We start from the raw sequence: 17077 nt of genomic DNA, 5'->3' as shown, positions 1-17077 counted from the left end.
ATTAGGAGTTGGCTTGGACGCCAGCTCTGAGCAGCAGGGTCCTGGTTCGGATCCCACATGAGGGCCAGTGACACTGTGCCCTCTACAGCTAAGATGGTGAACAATAGCTTGACCTAGAGCTGGGCTGCCGTGAGTCGCCATGAGCGGCCGTCCAATGGCCGGTGAGCGACTGCCTCTCCCGGGAAGAGCGCAATGATAATATCAACATGGGCCAGTGAAGCGACGTCCTCCACAACTAGGCTGAAGAACAAAAGGACAGCAACTTGTCTGTTTCCCTTCCCTGATTCCCCAGCGCTGTTCTCCTCCCCCAATTTCCCAATAAAATATTTTTAAAAAGAAGAGGACTGTTTCATCAGCAATATCAGAAGGCTTTCTTTACTTGCTGAGAGACGCTCTTGTTGACTGAGTAACACTTCTTCCTCTTGAGTATTGCTTCCTTTTTGTTGATACTAACAGGATAAATACCACTTACAGGATGTGTGTGGTGTAGCATGACAGAGAACTGAGGTTTCCTTTGATGTGATTGTAGACTCGGCAACATTAGCAGAAGAATGATCAGTAGTCAGATGCTCTGGTGTGCTGGGCTGGGCTGGCACTCCGGGAAGTGGCCACCACTCATATGATTGTGGAATAGAGACGTAGTTGAGGCAAGTACCCAGTTCAATTGGAGAATTGAATGACACCTAAACAGACCCGTTCTTTGAGTTTTCTTCTGCAGAACCCATGTTTTCACATCTTTCCTTTGACTGTGTCCTGCTGTGGCTGCTACTACTTACAAGTAAGTCTGGGTATGGACTTTTGCAATTGGACAGTGCAAGATAAAGATGCAAGGATAGTTGTTGTAATGTTTGCACTAGAGAAAGTTTGGAAGCAACCTAAGTGTCCACAAACTGGGTAGTGGACAAAATAAATAAATTGTAATATACCCATGATGCAAACAGTGAAGCTGACTAAATATAATGATATAAAATGTCTCTAAGTCGTAATGTTAATTGAAGGAAAGCAAGGAGTGGAATAATGCATATAGTAGACGTGTGTGTGTGTGTGTGTGTGTGTGTGTGTGGCATGGTGTGGGAATTCATGAATGTTTCTTAATGTATGTACTCTGGGAAGGGGAGCTAGATCGATCAGCGGTTCTCAACCTGTGGGTTGCGACCCCTTTGGGGGTAGAACGGCCCTTTCACAGGGGTCGCCTAAGACCATCGGTAAACAAAAAGATACTTACATTATGATTCATAACAGTAGCAAAGTTACAGTTACAGAGTAGCAATGAAAATAATTTTATGGTTGGGGGTCACCACAACATGAGGAACTGTATTAAGGGGTTGCGGCATTAGGAAGGTTGAGAACCGCTGAGCTAGATAATGGGGAAAAGCAGAGAGGGAGTAGACTTTTTATACATATCATACTGTATGACTCTTTTACCATATACACACACACACACACACACACACACACACACTCGTATATATAGTATTTATTTAAAGGCAATTAATTTTAAACCTAAAAACAGCTATACATTAACTGCTTTTTTTTTTTTAGATTTTATTGGAGAATTGGGGAAGGGGAACAGTGTTGGGGAAGGGGAACAGCCAAGTTGTTGTCCTTTCATCTTAGTTGTAGAGGGCACAGCTAGTTCAGCTTCAAGTCCAGTCACCATTCGGCTGCCTGCCGGCAGCTTGTGGCCACTCAGCTCAAGGTGCTGTGTTCAATCTTAGTTGTGGGGGCGTAGCCCACCATCCCATGTGGGAGTCGAATCCGGAAACCTTGTTCTTAGGAGCATGTGCTCCCACCAGCTGAGCCATCCTGCCACCTGTCAGCAGCTCAGCGGCAGCTCAGCCCTGGCACAGCTCACTGGCCCATGTGGGAATCGAACTGGGGACCCTGTTGCTCAGAGCTTGTGCTCTTAACCAACTGAGCCACTCGGCTGGCCCTACGTTAGCTTCTTGTTCAGGCAAGGGTTTTTATTCACTATGTGCCTGGTGCTAAAAAAGAGAGAAGAAGAATTGTGTTAGGATGACTGCCCTTTGCTGATGAACAGACAACTCGCCCAAATAGCTGAGCTGTTTTCCTGGCTGACAATGACTGTCTATTTCCAACAGCCCTGCCCCTTGGTATTTACAGAGCTGGGCCACAGTTCTCTCCTAGAGCACTGGTTCTCAAAGTGAGTTCCAGGCCAGCCATGTCAGCAATTACTGGGGACTTGTTAGAAATATAAATTGTTAGGCCCCACTCCAGGTCATTTAATTCAGGAACTCTAGTAGTAGAGCCCAGCTGTATGTGTTTTAGCAATGCTGCCCGGTGGTCCTGGTGTCCTCAAGTCTGAGTCATTGCCATAGCGAACCATCCTCCAAATGGGACAGCAGCAGCGGTTTCTTGTTTATTCTACAAAGCATTACTTGCAGTTTTCCTGAAGTGGACCAGTCTCACTCATTGCCTCGTCTTTCTCTCCCTTTCTCTTTATTCAGGGTCTTTGAAAGGGTCATACGTAGTTGAGGTGGGTCAGAATGCTTATCTGCCCTGCAACTATTCTCCAGCCAACTCTCAGAACCTGGTACCTGTGTGCTGGGGCAAGGGATCCTGTCCTCTGTTTGAATGTCAGAGTCTGGTGCTCAGCACTGATGGAAGGAACTTGAAGTATCAGCAATCCAGCAGATATCAGCTAAAGGGGGCTATCCAAAGAGGAGATGTGTCCTTGACCATAGAGAATGTGACTTTATCCGACAGTGGGACCTACTGCTGCCGCATCCAGTTCCCAGGCCCAATGAACGATAAAAAATTAGACCTGAAGTTGGACATCAAAGCAGGTGAGTAGACCTTAGCATCCTTTCTTTATGAATAAGATTCACCTGCAGGTGATATTAAATATCCTGGTTGGCCTCACCTCATACCTCCCCAGTGACAGCCCTGCGGATGGACCCCAAAGACCTACAGGCCCACCAGCAGTGCCCAGCCATGTTTAATTCCTCTGTCCATATTGAAACTCATGGATAGGCTCTTTGAAAGGGGAGGAGAGACCTAGGTCATGGTTTGAGACCCTGACTGCTCAATAGACTCACTTGGGGAACTTTTTCACACCTACTGATGCTGGGGCTCCACCACAAGCCAGAGAAACCAGTGTCTCTGGAGGTAGAGCCTGAGCACTGGGATTTTTACAAACTCGTCCTCAGGCGATTCCCCGCCACGTGCAGGCAGGATTGAGACCGGCTGGACTACGTGTGTGTGAGGGTGCATGTACTTGTATGTTTTCAGGTTTATAGAGCATGTACTTTGTGGCTGATGGAGCTATGTTCAGCTCCAGCTCTGACCCTCATTAGCTGTGTAGTCTCGGACAAGTTATGTAAACCCTGTGACCCTCTCCTCTATAAAATATGATAATACCCACCAGATAGGCCATTGGATGGATTTTAGGAGATGTTTTATGAAAAGCATTTAGTGTGGCCATTTGTGTGACTGTTAGTTCTCTTATCAACAATTACACTGCGACAATGATGACTAAGTAACACAGCTCTGAAAATGTGTAACAGACACTTTAAGAGTGTGATGTACTCTCCATGAAGGTGTCCAGGTTTGAAAGTTGGGTATGTGTTTCTCTGTACCTGTTGTGTTTCCTATTTTTTTCTGCTGCCTCTTTGATTCCCTGAATCGAGCTCTCTGCTCTCAGAGAAGCCTCATCCTTACATTGGTTTCTGACATTAGCCACGGTCACCACCTCTGCTTGGACTCCATGGAGAGACTTCACTACAGCCTTTCCAAGACTACTCACCACCGAGGGACACGACTCAGGTGATTATACATGGGAAGTAGGGGGAAGCCTTTAGGTGGCTTCTGAGTTCAGTAGATATTAAATATGGGGAAAGAGGAGAAAAAGTTCAAGAGAGGAGGCATGAGTGTTTCTGCGCACCTGCGATGGTATTGGAGGTGGAGATAAAACTGCTGGGAAAAATGAGCCCCGAGCTGGGATCTGGGTTAGTCAGGATCTAGCCCAGGGCCAATACCCTTAGCTTATCTGAGTCTCAGCTTCCAGTTCTGTCCAGATTTTTGAATTTCATGACCCAGTAAAATTCCTGACCTACCCCAGAGAAATTTCAATCTACATGTTTTGCCAAGTAAGGAAAGCAAAATTTCTAATATTGCCATCACTGAAAAAAAAAAAAAAAGGACAGTCTTAAATTAAGTAAATTTAATCTAATGAAAAGCTCTTTACATTGTTCTTATTGTTTTCTGATTTATCTCTGGACTGGTGATGTTTTGTCTTGAGTTGGCCCCAGTCCAGATCTGGGGTTAGAGTAGGTGATTTCTAGGACCCCCTCTAACTGCAATGAAGCCCAGCAGCATCCTCAGATTTTGATCTCAGTAAGAGCAGCTAAATTCTTTAAGTAATTCAGCAAGGACCTTTTCATCCTTCTCTGGAAGAGAAGATAGGGCCAGAAAAGGAGACCTCAGGTCACATTGATCAGAAAGATTAATCTTAAATATTTCCTCTTGGAGTCCTAGTCTCTCAACTCTGTGGAGCTCAGTTTTTTTTATTCTGTAAAATGAAGTTAATAGTAGGTAAATTCCATTTCCTAATCTCATCAATCTCCTAAATCCCAATTTATGAGATTTAAATAAGAAAATGTGACTGAAGTTCTTAGCCCAGTGTCTGATCATAGTCTATACTCAATACATGTTAGTCACATTGTTGTTAACATTATTAGTGAGATCCGGAGGCAGAGGGAGATTATGGGTAAGTGCTTCGGTGACATGGAGAATGGGTTCTAATGTCAGCTCCTCATACTTCCTTTGGAACTTAGCGGAAGTTGCTCAAAGTCTGTGAGGCTCAATTGCCTCACTTCTCCAATGAGGGTAACTCCTGTGCCTACTTCATAGGATTGTTGTAAAGACTGAATGTGATATTGTATGTAAAGTGCTCAGCATTGTTCCTGGCCCACAGAAAGCACACAAAATTAGTTTTTATGGTTATTAACTTCAGCCCTGTAAAGGTTTAATCTTTGGTGGTTCTTGAGTGATTGTTAGCCAGCATCATTTATGCAGTTGGTGAGGACATGAAATATGGTGGGAACAGATGATCATCCACATTGTGGGCTAATCAAGTAATACCAACGATTTATTGTATGCTATGATTGTATTTTTTAAAATCCTACAGCCATAGACCTAGAAGGGACTTCAGGGCTCATTTCGCACCCTTTTCCCATCCTGTGTTCCAATGTTCTTTATAACATCACCACTAAGTGGGCATTCACTCTGTGCCCACACACCTTCCTGGATGGGACTTCACTGCCTCACAAGACAGTGCATTTCCTTAGAGTGGTCTAGACCAGGGGTGTCAAACTGGCGGCCCGCGGGCCGCATGCGGCCCTCAAGGTAATTTTTTGTGGCCCATGATGCTCTGAAATAAAATGAAAATAGAAAAAATTGTTATGAAGAAAATAGCGCTTAGGGGAGATCAAGGCAATACCTTACACACAATTCCCTCATTAACCCTTTAACTACTGAAGACGAGTATACAAAAAATTACCTCAAGAGCCGCATGCAGCCTGTGGGCCGTCAGTTTGACACCCCTGGTCTAGACCATTAACAGAAGTCTCCTTCCTTTTAATTTTTACTTGCTTGTTCCTTCCTTCTAGGCAATAAAAATGGGGCCATCTCTTGCATCAGGAAATATAGGCACAGTACCTACAATCTCTGAGCTTTTCAAAAGCTTGAGAAAATATTTAAACAAACAAAAAAAGGCAATGTCTTCAAAATAGGAAAAGAAAGTGAAATTCAAATGAAAGATATTTAATGGCATGTCTCTAATCAGTAACATCATGTAGTTAGTTACTCCCAAATCAACTCATATGTAGTTATATACACCTTTTCTTTAATGTGGAATGTTGGCACATTTTATATGTTTGCTATAAAGTGGAGTGGAGCCTTTATAAGGGTTCCAAGGGATCATGGAAGATCCTAAATCCATCTTGAAAACACAACAAATGCAATCTCTCTTCCACCTTAACAGGTAGAAATTGGTTATGGGTAAGTCCTCAACTCTGGAGGATTTTAAATCTCAGTTTTGCTAATTAATAGCTATGTGACCTTGGGCAAAGTACCTCTCTGAGACTCAGTTTCTTCATCTGAAAAATGGGAAAATAATAGTACCTGCCTATTGTGATGAAGATTAAGTGAGATTTTGTATGTAAAGTGCTAAGCACCCTGTCTGGCGCATAATACATGCTAGATAGTAACTATTAATTGTATGTACTTTTAAGATTGTCACATTCCACGCCCCCACTGCTGCTTCCCCAAAACCAAGTGTTGGGTTCCCTAGAAAAAGCATTACAACTTTTTCCAATTCTGCCACACGTCTCAGTTGATGACTATGTGAAAATAAGCCGTGATGACCTAAAAGAGCTCTATTTTATTAATCATTTTCACTTTAAAAGAAGTAAAAGAAAAAAAGGAGAAGTCAGACAGTTTTGCCATTTAGGCCAAGTAAAAACAATTACAGGGAAGTAGAAACTGGATTTACAGTAGAAAACCTTGTGTGTGGTTAGGTTCATGTTTACTTAGCAGTTCCACCAGTGTGGTATTTATACTTTAAATTCCTTTTGGGCAATAAAAACAAAGGTAAGTGGAAGATAATCTCTTTCTGTTTTTTTAAAAAAATACTTTTAGGCTGAGACTATGCTCATAGAATATTAAAGTTAGAGTCTGTGAAACCAGGGGTTCTATATTAAAGGATTTAGACTTTTAGAACCCCAGAAAGTGATCATGATGCTTAAGAAGTTTTAGTGTCTCTGACTCAGCCGACAATTTCCCAAAGCCGGCAATCTGCTGAGGTTTAGGATGCAGAGCCTATGAGGTCAGGGTCCATGCCCCTCTTGTTCTCTTCTGTACGCCCCATGCCTGACAGAGTCGAGGTGTAGTACATGTTCATCGAATGGATAGGCAGATGAATAAATAAATGAACAAAAAGGAAAGAAGGTGAGCTGGCAGCTGGGCCATGTGATGCACTTAGTAGTAACATGACATGTAAAGGTGGCTAACGGCAGCAGTTAAGAGTGTATGCTTCTATTTACAACAGCCCAGATATGGAAGCAACCTAGGTATCCATTGATAGAGGAATGGGTCAAGATGTATATACAATGGAATATTACTCAGCCATAAAGAAGAATGAAATCTTGCCATTTGTGACAACATGAGTTGACCTAGAAGGTATTATGCTAAGGGAAATAAGCCAGATAGAAGAAGACAAATACCCTATGGTTTCCCTTATACACGGAATCTAAAAAAACAAAACAAATGACCCAACAAAACAAAATCAGACTCATAGCAACAGAGATCAAACCAATGGTTGGGGGGTTGGTAGGTGAAAAAGGTGATGGGAAATATAGTTAATACTATTGTGATAAGTTTCCACAAAAGATTGTTGGTGACAGATGATCACTAGACTTAGTGTGGTGATCACATTGTGAAGTATTTAAATGTCAAATCACTATATCGTATACCTGAAACTAATATAATATTGTATACCAACTATACTTAAATAAAGAATGTATGCTTAAAGTCATGCAGACCTAAATTGGAAGACCATTTCTGTCATTCACTAAGCCATGTGACCTTAGTTGTCACTGAACTTCCTAATTCTCACCTTCTTCATCTGTGTAATGGGGCTAATTGTCCCTACCTTAGGGTAGTTATTTTGAATGTTAACTGAAGTACCTCAAGAGTTGAGCATAAAGCCTGCTCATGGTAAATGCAGCGATAGTAATTTTTATTTTCATTTTTAGGCAACCAAGTAGGCTGCCTTCCTCTCATTGAGAAAATGCGAAACTTTTTCAAGAAAATTAACTTGTTATCTGTTGAGGTCTGAATTATAATGCCTGCCTGAGTGTTATCAGTATTGTTAGAATTTTGCAGACCCCATTAGGGCTCTGTGGGCACAACAAACTGTGTATTCAACTTAAATCTTCCTAGCAGAAATCTCCATTTCATAGAACATAAGTAGCTGGGTTCATTACCTGGATGAAAAAAAATATGGTCATCTTAAAGTTGATTTGTAAGTGTTTAGCAAATTTTGTTGGTCTCCCAATTAATTATTGTGAAAACTATGGAGTAGAATTAATTTCAAATAGGATTATAGGCATCTTTAAGATTTTTTTTTTTAACTCAGATAAAGGGAAATATTTTTAACTGTTCTGTTGGGTTTTCTTCCTCTTTGTGGCAGAGACACAGACACTGGGGAACTTCCATGATAAAAATCAAACAGTAAGTTCCTTTTTGTGTGTGTGAGCTAACACTGTGTTTAAGACAGAGAAAAGAAAGTATGACTTTAGCCTTCCCTCCTACGCACTCTTTCCTTGGGGGAAAAAATGCCTCCATCTCCCTTAGCTTCAGATTCCCTGGCTGTAACATATTGATGATGACATTTCTAACTGCATAGACCTGTTGTAAGGATGGAATGTGGTGATGCATGGAAAGTGTCTGGCACATAGTAAGTGCCGGAAAACCAAAAAAAAGTATTAGCATTTTATCCCTCTTCTCAAAGTTCACAGCTATATACCACTGTGGAGAATTCAAAGACCCCCCACAACCCTAGAACATGTTTCTTCTTGCTTCCATTGCAACCCAATTGAGAAAGATGCTTTCGTTGTTGTTGTTTACATTTATTTATTTATGTACGACAAGGCACCGGTCAGGAATATTTAAGTCAGGAACTTATATATCTAAGTATAAATCAATATTACAATTAACCCCAATTTTAGTGTCCCCCCACCTTCTTAGAGTACAAAGGGAAACTACTAGAAAGCAAACTTATAATAATGACCTTAAACATTCTTTGAGGACTTATTCAGGGGTCCTCATTCATTGGACTTAACTTCCTACTTGTGTGTTCACAGCCGAGGCGCAGCGTTTTGTGCTTCGCCCTCCTGTTTGCAGTCAAGGTCTGCGTTTTAAGTGCCTCTCTGCACCCATGTGCTAGATGCTCAGTATTTTACATACAGCACTCCTGCAGTAAACATTTATTGAATAAACGGAAGATTTAATTCCCTTGACTTCTTTGTTTTAAAAGTGTTTACTATAATTTTTAAAGGGGAAACATGGACTGAAATTTTAGACACAGAGAAATTTCTGTGTGATTCTCAGTTATCAAAAAACCAAATTAATTAGAACAATAGCAATAATAGCTATTATTGATTAAGCATTGATCAGTTACCAAGCCCTGTGCCAAGCATTTTATATATTTTGTCACTTAAATTTTCCAATAATTCTACAAGGTGACTCGGCTCTTGGTGGCAGAGCTGGGATTTGAACCCAGGACTGTCTGGCTGCAAAGCCCTGGCTCCTCCGTCACTGTCTCTCTGTGAAAATAGGGGCTTCACTGCAAGGCACTGAATTTGACCCCTCTGAAATTCCCTGGGAACACCAGGGGATCTGGAATGAGTAGGAGTCTACTCTAAAGCCCATTTTTGTTTGTGGGAGAGCAGATCCATTTAAGAGCGCCTTCTCTTCCCACAGCACAGGTCATATTTCATTCCCTTGATAACTCCAAAGATTAAGCTACCGTATTTTGCCATATGTAATGCACTTCCTTGTATAATGTGCTCCCGTGTATAGTGTGCAACCACGTTTTTGGCCCAGACTTTCAGGGAAAAAATCTTTCATTTTGATGTTTTCAAATTTTTATTTGTTTACATTTAGGTACTTTTTTTTTTGTATTAGAAAGGAATTTTAGCATTTATTTTTAATTTTTTTAAAGATTTTATTAGGGAATTGGGGGAGGGGAACAGTGTTGGGGAATCGCGGAAGGGGAACAGACAAGTTGCTGTCCTTTTGTTCTTCAGTCTAGTTGTGGAGGACATCGCTTTACTGGCCCATGTTGGTATTATCATTGTGCTCTTCCCGGGTGAGGTAGTCGCTCCCCGGCCATTAGACGGCCGCTCACAGTGGCTCACAGCAGCTCACGCTGGCTGCTGGCCACTCTCGGTAGCTTATGGTAGCCCACTGCAGCAGGGGCTGCAGCCTACATCGTTGCCAGCGACTCACAGCATCCCAGCTCTAGGTTGATTTGTTGTTCACCATCTTAGCTGTAGAGGGCACAGCGTCACTGTCCCTCATGTGGGATCTGAACCGGGGTCCTGCTGCTCAGAGCTGGCATCCCAAGTCAACTCAACCAACGTGCCACTCGGCTGGCCCAACATTTATTTTTTAACATATTATGGTACAAGAAATTTTATGTACTAGTAACACATTTATGATATTTATGTATCACAGAAGACTAGAACTCTGTTATTGCAATTTTGTTGTAAGTTCAACAAAACCAATTGTCGTATTCCAGGGTATTATTTTCCATTTGGATATCATTATTGATTTCTAGAGTTACACTTTTAGCTCATAAGCATAAATAAAAGAATTAAAAACATTTATATAGATACAGAATTAGTACTACCCATGTATAATGCATGTCCTTATTTTTCCCCTCACAAATTTGGGCAAAAAAGTGCGCATTATACATGGCAAAATACGGTACTCACTTCCTTTTTAAAATATTGTTTCTTTTAAAAAACTTTGTTGCTGTTGTTGTTTTTATTTTTATTTATTTATTTTTGTTAAGCTACTCACTTTCTTTGGGTGGTTTGAAGTTTGTCTAGAAGGGAACAGATCAAGAGTTTGTTTCACGCTCGCTGTACACCTGTGATGTTATAAAAGGGAAGGTCCAAAGCACAGGTCATGAGAATGGCTCAGCACACGACCAATTTCTGCCCATATGCTACAATTCTGTTTGTGTTTTCATAGCAAATATCCACAATGGCTCATGAGTTACAAGATGCTGGTGTGATCACCAGCATAAGCATCTACATCGGAGCAGGGATCTCTGCTGGGATGATTCTGCTTCTTATCGTTGGTGCTTTAATTTTCAAATGTAAGTCATTTGGTGTTGCTTTTCTCTCACCCTGATAAAGAGCTGTTAATATAGAAACCAACATAAACCTAGATCGACACATAAATTTCTATTTATACCCAAAGGTAATTAGACTTAAACTCTTTAGTCCTTCTAAACCCTAACAATAATAATAGCTTATTTTTGTTCAACAGTTACTATGTAACAGGCAGGCTTTGTGCTAAATGTTTTATATGCGTTTTATCATCATCTCCATCTTATAAGGTAGGTAGGATTATTATCTCCATTTTACAGTAGAGGAGAATAGAATTTGGAGATAGCCACTTTCCCAAGGTTTCAGAATCAATAGGTGGCAAAGATGGAATCGAAATTCAGGGAGGCTGATTCCAGTACCTGTTCCCTTTTGTTAAGAAAATGAACCTTTTTAATTCATGAATATGCATATGTCTATCAGGATGCAAAACAACGAAAACCATGTCCTGTGAATTTTTCTGTCTTCTTTGTTTCTAAGGCATAGGTCGTTAGAGAGGGGTATCAAGTCTGTTTAACATTGGATCATGGCCAGGATGGCAGCATGACTATTTTCCTACATTGTGATACTCAATACACACATTTTTAAGTTACTTATCTTTATTTTTAAAAATATTATTAAAGGATGATTTATATGTGATGAGCTTCATGTTTAAAGTGTGTTGAACTTGGTGAATTTCAGTAGAGGATTACACCTGGCAAACTATGACCACAGTCAAGACCCAAATACTTCCATTGACCCAAAAGCCTCACACGCTTTTATAATTGTGATATGTTCTCTGTGAGGGCAGAAGCCAAGGCCTTAGACCCAGCAGCCATTCCTAGTACCAGATGTGCACTGTGTAGGGTGAGCAACTGTCCCCGATTTGCCCAGGACTAAAGGAGTTTCCTAAGATGTGGAACCTCCAGTGCTAAAAGTGGAACAGTCCAGGGAAAACTGGGATAAATTGGTCACACTAACTGTGTGGCTAGAAGCTGCCAAGTACTTTATGTGCATTTAATCCTTACAACTGCTCCACTGGAAAGGTACTGGTATTATTTTTACTGAACGAATGGACAACCAGCGTGCCAAAATGTTAAGTAACACACCCAGATCACACAGTTAATTGATAGATGTAGGCTTTGAAACCAAGGCTATCCGGCCACTCCCTATTATGTTGTTCGGCCATCATTGCTAAATGGATTGTGAAGAGAAGCAAAGGATACCACCTACACTTACCAATGTTTACCAAGAGGTAGCAGTGAAATTTGTGACTTGATCATGAGCATGAAGTGTATGGGTTGATAAGGAGCAATGATAACATTCATTAGCATTTTAAGTTCTGCCAGCTCTGGATATTAGGGACCATTCTAGTATGGATAAAGGGGTTTGAAGGGAAGGTAATGAAGAGTGGGAGAAATCTGACATTTTGTATATGTATGTATATATTACTCCAAAATCATGCCTACTTAGAAGAACAGATGGGGAAGTCCTGTTTGATTTGAAATCGTTTCCCTGGCAGTTGCTAGAGAAAACCTTACAACCAAGGTGACAGGTTTTTAAGTCATGACATCAAAGCCATAAATTGGCCCTCAGTGATGCCGAGCAATCAAGATCTTTCTAGTGCACTCAGTGATATGAGCATCTATATCCCACTGCCACTCAAACCGCCTTTGTTTCTCACTCAGCTGATGAAGCGTCAGAGGCCTGTTCCATCCTCTTTGCCTGAACCCAGACTTCATTCCTCCTTTTCTCCTTTTCTCTAGAATTCTCTCTCACCCTTTCTGCTTATGCTATTTTCATTAGCGTAAAAATGTTCTAGTTTACATTCTTCTCTAGCTACTCCCATTTCTCTGCTTTTCTTAACAGCCATATTTATAAGAAGACTTGTCCCTGCTTCTCAGCTCCTGCATTCTTCAACCCACCATCTCGCTTCTACCCCCAAAGCACCATGGAAGTAGTTTTAGTCAAGCTCACCAATGACCTCCATTTTGCTAAATCCCATAGACACCTCTGTCTTCATTGGAGTCACTGTTTCAGCAGTATTTCACTAAGTTGATTTTCAGTCATTCTAGAAAGTGTTTCTTCTCTTGGCTTCTGAAACACCACTCTCCTGATCATTGGCTATTCCTTTTCAGTCATTTTTGTTATTGTTTTCTTCTGCTTGACTCTTATATGTTGAGATTCCTTAGGGCTGGCCCCTTCCATCTCTCTACAGATCTAGGTGATGACCTATATTTCCATAGCCTTAAATGTCATCTTTAATGTCTCTCTCCAGCTTTCAGAGTGTCTGCCCAATTGCTACCTCCACATCTAACATGTACAGGGGAGCTCTAGAGACCATATTATACTTTCCCAGAATGCAACCTCACCCGCCCTGGTTTCTCCCATCATAGTGTTTCACTGCTACCCATCTGGTTGCTTAAGCCAGAAAGCCAGAAACCATCCTTGAATCCTCTCTTTCCTCACTGCTAACACAATCCAAGTTCAATTCCTGTAGCCTTTCTCCAAAACACTATCTCCAAAATGAAATCCATTCATTATTCTGCATGTCTCTGGGGCACTGCCTTACTCTGAGGCATCATCATCTCTACTTACTGCCTCACTTTTTTACACCTTATTGTGATCCACATTTCACATAGCAGCCTGAGTGATCTTAAAACCCACTCAGATCATATTTCTGTCCTTCATTATTTCTTACAGTCCTCAGAATAAAATCCAGTCCCTTGATTAGGACTTAAAAGGTCCTATAGGATGTGGCCCTAGGCTACCTCTCAAACCTTATCTTGGGTCATTCTCTTATTCCAGCCATATTTTCAGTTTCAGCCACTCACCATGATCTCTATCAGGGCCTCTGTCTTCCTGGAATGCTCCCTCTGGCTCTTCACTTGACTGACTCATTCTCTCCTTTCAGAGCCGACCTTAAAGTTCATCTCTTCCTCCTCCGAGAGTTCTTTGCAGGCCCCCTCTATTGTCAGTACATTGTGGGTTTTCTTTATCACATCACAATGAGAAATTATTATTGTTGTTATTATTATTTTTTTAAATGTCACCCTCACTAGAACACAGCTTCTCAAAGTCAGGGCTGGTAATTCACGTTCCTGTCCTCAGTGCTTAGCATACTACCAGACACGTAGTAGGTGTTCCATATGTTTATTACATATGAAAAACGCATCTTTGTTTCTTTCTAGCATAGTTCATGTAATGAACCAAGACACACACTGGTAGTTTGATTGAATTCAACCTAAGGGGAGACAGATTTCCCTAAACAATCCTTGCCTCCAGTGAGCCCATTTATTTCTTATCTCATTTACTTATGAAAGCAATTTTAATTGACTTTTCTTCCCTTTTTACCTAGGGTATTCTCATAGCAAAGAGGAGTTACAGAATTCAAGGTAAGAATAAGTGGTGGGGTAGGGGAAGGCCCTACTGTAACATGGCTTTGATGTTTGCTCTTAGAAGTCCTGTCCTGGGACTTTGGGATCTAAACTTCTCTTTCCTTTTTGCTTTAGGCCTAGATTTATGAAATGCAAACACGATGCTCTCTTTACTCCCTGACCCCTCTAGCTTCTCTAGTCCTAAATTTAAGGTATAACATTTATATCCCCATTGATATGAAATGCTGTTTTATTTTAATGTTGATGGGTCTTTTCAATCAACTGACCCTTCAGTTGATGAAGCCTTTTCGCCATCCAGGTTGTGTCTGGGCACTGGGTTCCAGAAGTGAACAAGAAACCCAGAATCTATTCTCAGTGATTTTTACTGCTCAGTCAGGGGTCCTTTACTCTAATAACCTATTAGAATCATTTACACAATCTATTGTCAGCCTCAGAGCAAATAAGCTTGAATCTTAAGGGATAAGGCCTCAGCATAGATATTTTTCTAAAAGCTTCCCAAATGATTCTTCTGTGCAAACAGGGTTGAGAATGACTGGTCTGTTATATTGTACTCTTAGTCTCCATTCCTGACTGTATTCATACATGTCCGTGCACACACACGTACATACCCCGATTCCTAATACACAGAGCTTATGTAGCTTTTACTCGATTTTAGCGACGTTTGGTATGTTGGTAGAATGCAGAATATTTCAAGGAAAAAATGACTCTGTACAGTGAATACTGCCTGAACCACTCATAGTTTTAGACTAAGTATGGGCAGTTTACTTATGAAGACAAAATGGTCTGCAGTAAAGAAGTCAAAAAAGGTCAAATAAAATGTTTAATTATCCATGGTTTTAGATTATCTGTGTTAGTAGTCTTTCTTAAAGCTGAAACCTGAAATGTGGTAACATTCATAGATAACATTAACATGCATTAATTCATTATTTGTGACATCGTTTGGTTAATGTTCATCTTTGCCTATAAAGGTAAGCTTCATAGAAAATAAAAAACTTGTCTGCCACATTAACACCTGTATCACAGCTCCTTTGATTATTACGCACTTAATAGATATTTGGTTACTGAATGAATAAATGCTCCTTACAGCAGCTCAGTGAGATAGCACGCTTATTATTACCATTTTACAGATGAGGACCCTGAGACACAGAGTTTACTAATATGTAGCCATCATGGGATCTCTGTGTATTGTTCACTGCTATACCTCTTGCTGCATAAAGTAACACACTATTTTTTGAGTAAATGAATGAAAATATAAAACCCAACTTACTCAAAGTCAACTTACAAACTCAATGGCTTGTAAGTGACAGAGTCATAATTCAAACTCAAATCTGATTGGATACATAATATATTCATTTCTTTTTGAAATTTTTCTAGTCTACAAAAGAATTGAAATAACAGTACAAGGAACAATAGAACCCTTTACCTAAATGCGAGATTTAACATGTTGATATGTTTGCTTTATCTGTTTCTCTATTTATACACACGATTCTTTCTGAACCATTTTAAGAATGTTTCGGGTATCTTGACACTTCACCTAAACACTTCTGTCGTAATTTCTCAGAATAAGGATATTCTATTCTCTTAGATAGCACAATGCCTTTTTTTTTTTAAGATTTTTTGTTGGGGCATTAGGAAAGGGGAACAGCCAAGTTGTTGTCCTTCAGTCTTAGTTGTGGAGGGTGCAGCTAGCTCAGCTCCAAGTCCGGTTGCCATTCTGCTGCCCATCGGCAGCTCGCAGCCGCTCAGCTCAAGGTGCCATGTTCAATCTTAGTTGTGCGTGGGCATAGCCCACCATGCCATGTGGGAGTTGAACTGGCAACCTTGTTGTTACGAGCACTTGCTCTCACCAGCTGAGCCATTGTGCCACTTGGTGGCAGCTCAATGGCAGCTCAAATCCGGTGCAGCTCACTGGCCCATGTGGAAATCAAACCGGTGACTGTATTGCTTAGAACTTGCGCTCTTAACCAACTGATCCATTCAGCCGGCCCAATGCCAATTTTATACTTAAGAAAATTAAGTTTAATTGAAATTTCCTCAATGTTCCTCAAATTATTTTATTGTATTTTATGTTCCCCCGCTAGTCTGGACCTAGTCTAGCATGACGCACTGCACTTGGTTGCTATCTCTTCAGCAAAATCTATTCTCTTTATTCTGTGTTGCCCAGGAAAGGCTTAACTCAACCACAACTTTTTATTTCCACAGCCTCATCACTTTGGCTAACCGCCCTCCCTCAGGGTTAGCAAATATAGTCAATGGGTTGCACTCAGAGGGAAACATCTATACCATTGAGGAAAACATATACGAAATGGAGGATCCGTCTGAGTACTACTGCTCCGTCAGCAGTGGGCAGCCATCCTGACAACCTCGGAGTCACCCTGCTGTGCCATCAGACCCAACTTCATTCTTGAGCTTGAATTATCTTCTTTGAAAACTATGAAATGTGTCAGCTGACTGAGTTTAAGTTTCTGTCACGGCTACCGAGCACTGTTTTTCCATTTTCTGAAGACAAATAGCTCATGGAGGGTTGAACCATGACCTCACTGTACTCACCCAGTTTCCAGCATTATCTCTGCATTCCAACCAACGAGGTTACTCAATTGGAGACTGCTAGTTAGGCAATTACAACTCAAATGGGCTTTTGTGTAGAGTGGAATTCTTCATATGGGGTCTCTGGAATTCCAGGAAATTCAGTCACATGATGTGTCCACAAAGCTCCTGGAAATGTAATGAAAATTATGTGTTAATACATGTGCATGTCTTTTTTGGTACAGAAAATGTAAA

The 17077-nt window shown here is 40.9% G+C and overlaps 1 protein-coding gene across 2 annotated transcripts; it reads left to right on the top strand.

The window, feature by feature from the left end:
* The first annotated feature begins 308 nt into the window (after nucleotides 1–308).
* Nucleotides 309–16848, top strand: HAVCR2 (hepatitis A virus cellular receptor 2). 2 transcript variants are annotated; one of them, XM_019653991.1, is made up of 7 exons: nucleotides 309–778; nucleotides 2469–2807; nucleotides 3700–3786; nucleotides 8213–8253; nucleotides 10783–10909; nucleotides 14257–14293; nucleotides 16499–16848. In XM_019653991.1, exons 1-7 carry the CDS (start codon nucleotides 724–726, stop codon nucleotides 16653–16655), a joined length of 843 nt encoding a protein of 280 aa, XP_019509536.1. In that variant the 5' UTR covers nucleotides 309–723; the 3' UTR covers nucleotides 16656–16848. The 2 variants fall into 2 exon arrangements, with proteins under 2 accessions (XP_019509536.1, XP_019509537.1); XM_019653992.1 differs by lacking the exon at nucleotides 3700–3786.
* Nucleotides 16849–17077: the final 229 nt, after the last annotated feature.

The sequence above is a fragment of the Hipposideros armiger genome, unplaced genomic scaffold (genome assembly GCF_001890085.2).
Source record: "Hipposideros armiger isolate ML-2016 unplaced genomic scaffold, ASM189008v1 scaffold_211, whole genome shotgun sequence".
Taxonomy (NCBI): domain Eukaryota; kingdom Metazoa; phylum Chordata; class Mammalia; order Chiroptera; family Hipposideridae; genus Hipposideros; species Hipposideros armiger.
The sequence above is the reverse complement of the archived record's forward strand: the minus strand, read 5'-3'. Positions and strand labels throughout refer to the sequence as shown.

Excerpts from the sequence above, each read along its gene's own strand:
- HAVCR2 (XM_019653991.1), top strand. The coding sequence starts at position 724 with ATGTTTTCACATCTTTCCTTTGACTGTGTCCTGCTGTGGCTGCTACTA. Across the intron at positions 2,808-3,699 it reads GAAGTTGGACATCAAAGCAG|CCACGGTCACCACCTCTGCT; the intron begins GTGAGTAGACCT and ends TTCTGACATTAG. Across the intron at positions 14,294-16,498 it reads GAGGAGTTACAGAATTCAAG|CCTCATCACTTTGGCTAACC; the intron begins GTAAGAATAAGT and ends TTATTTCCACAG.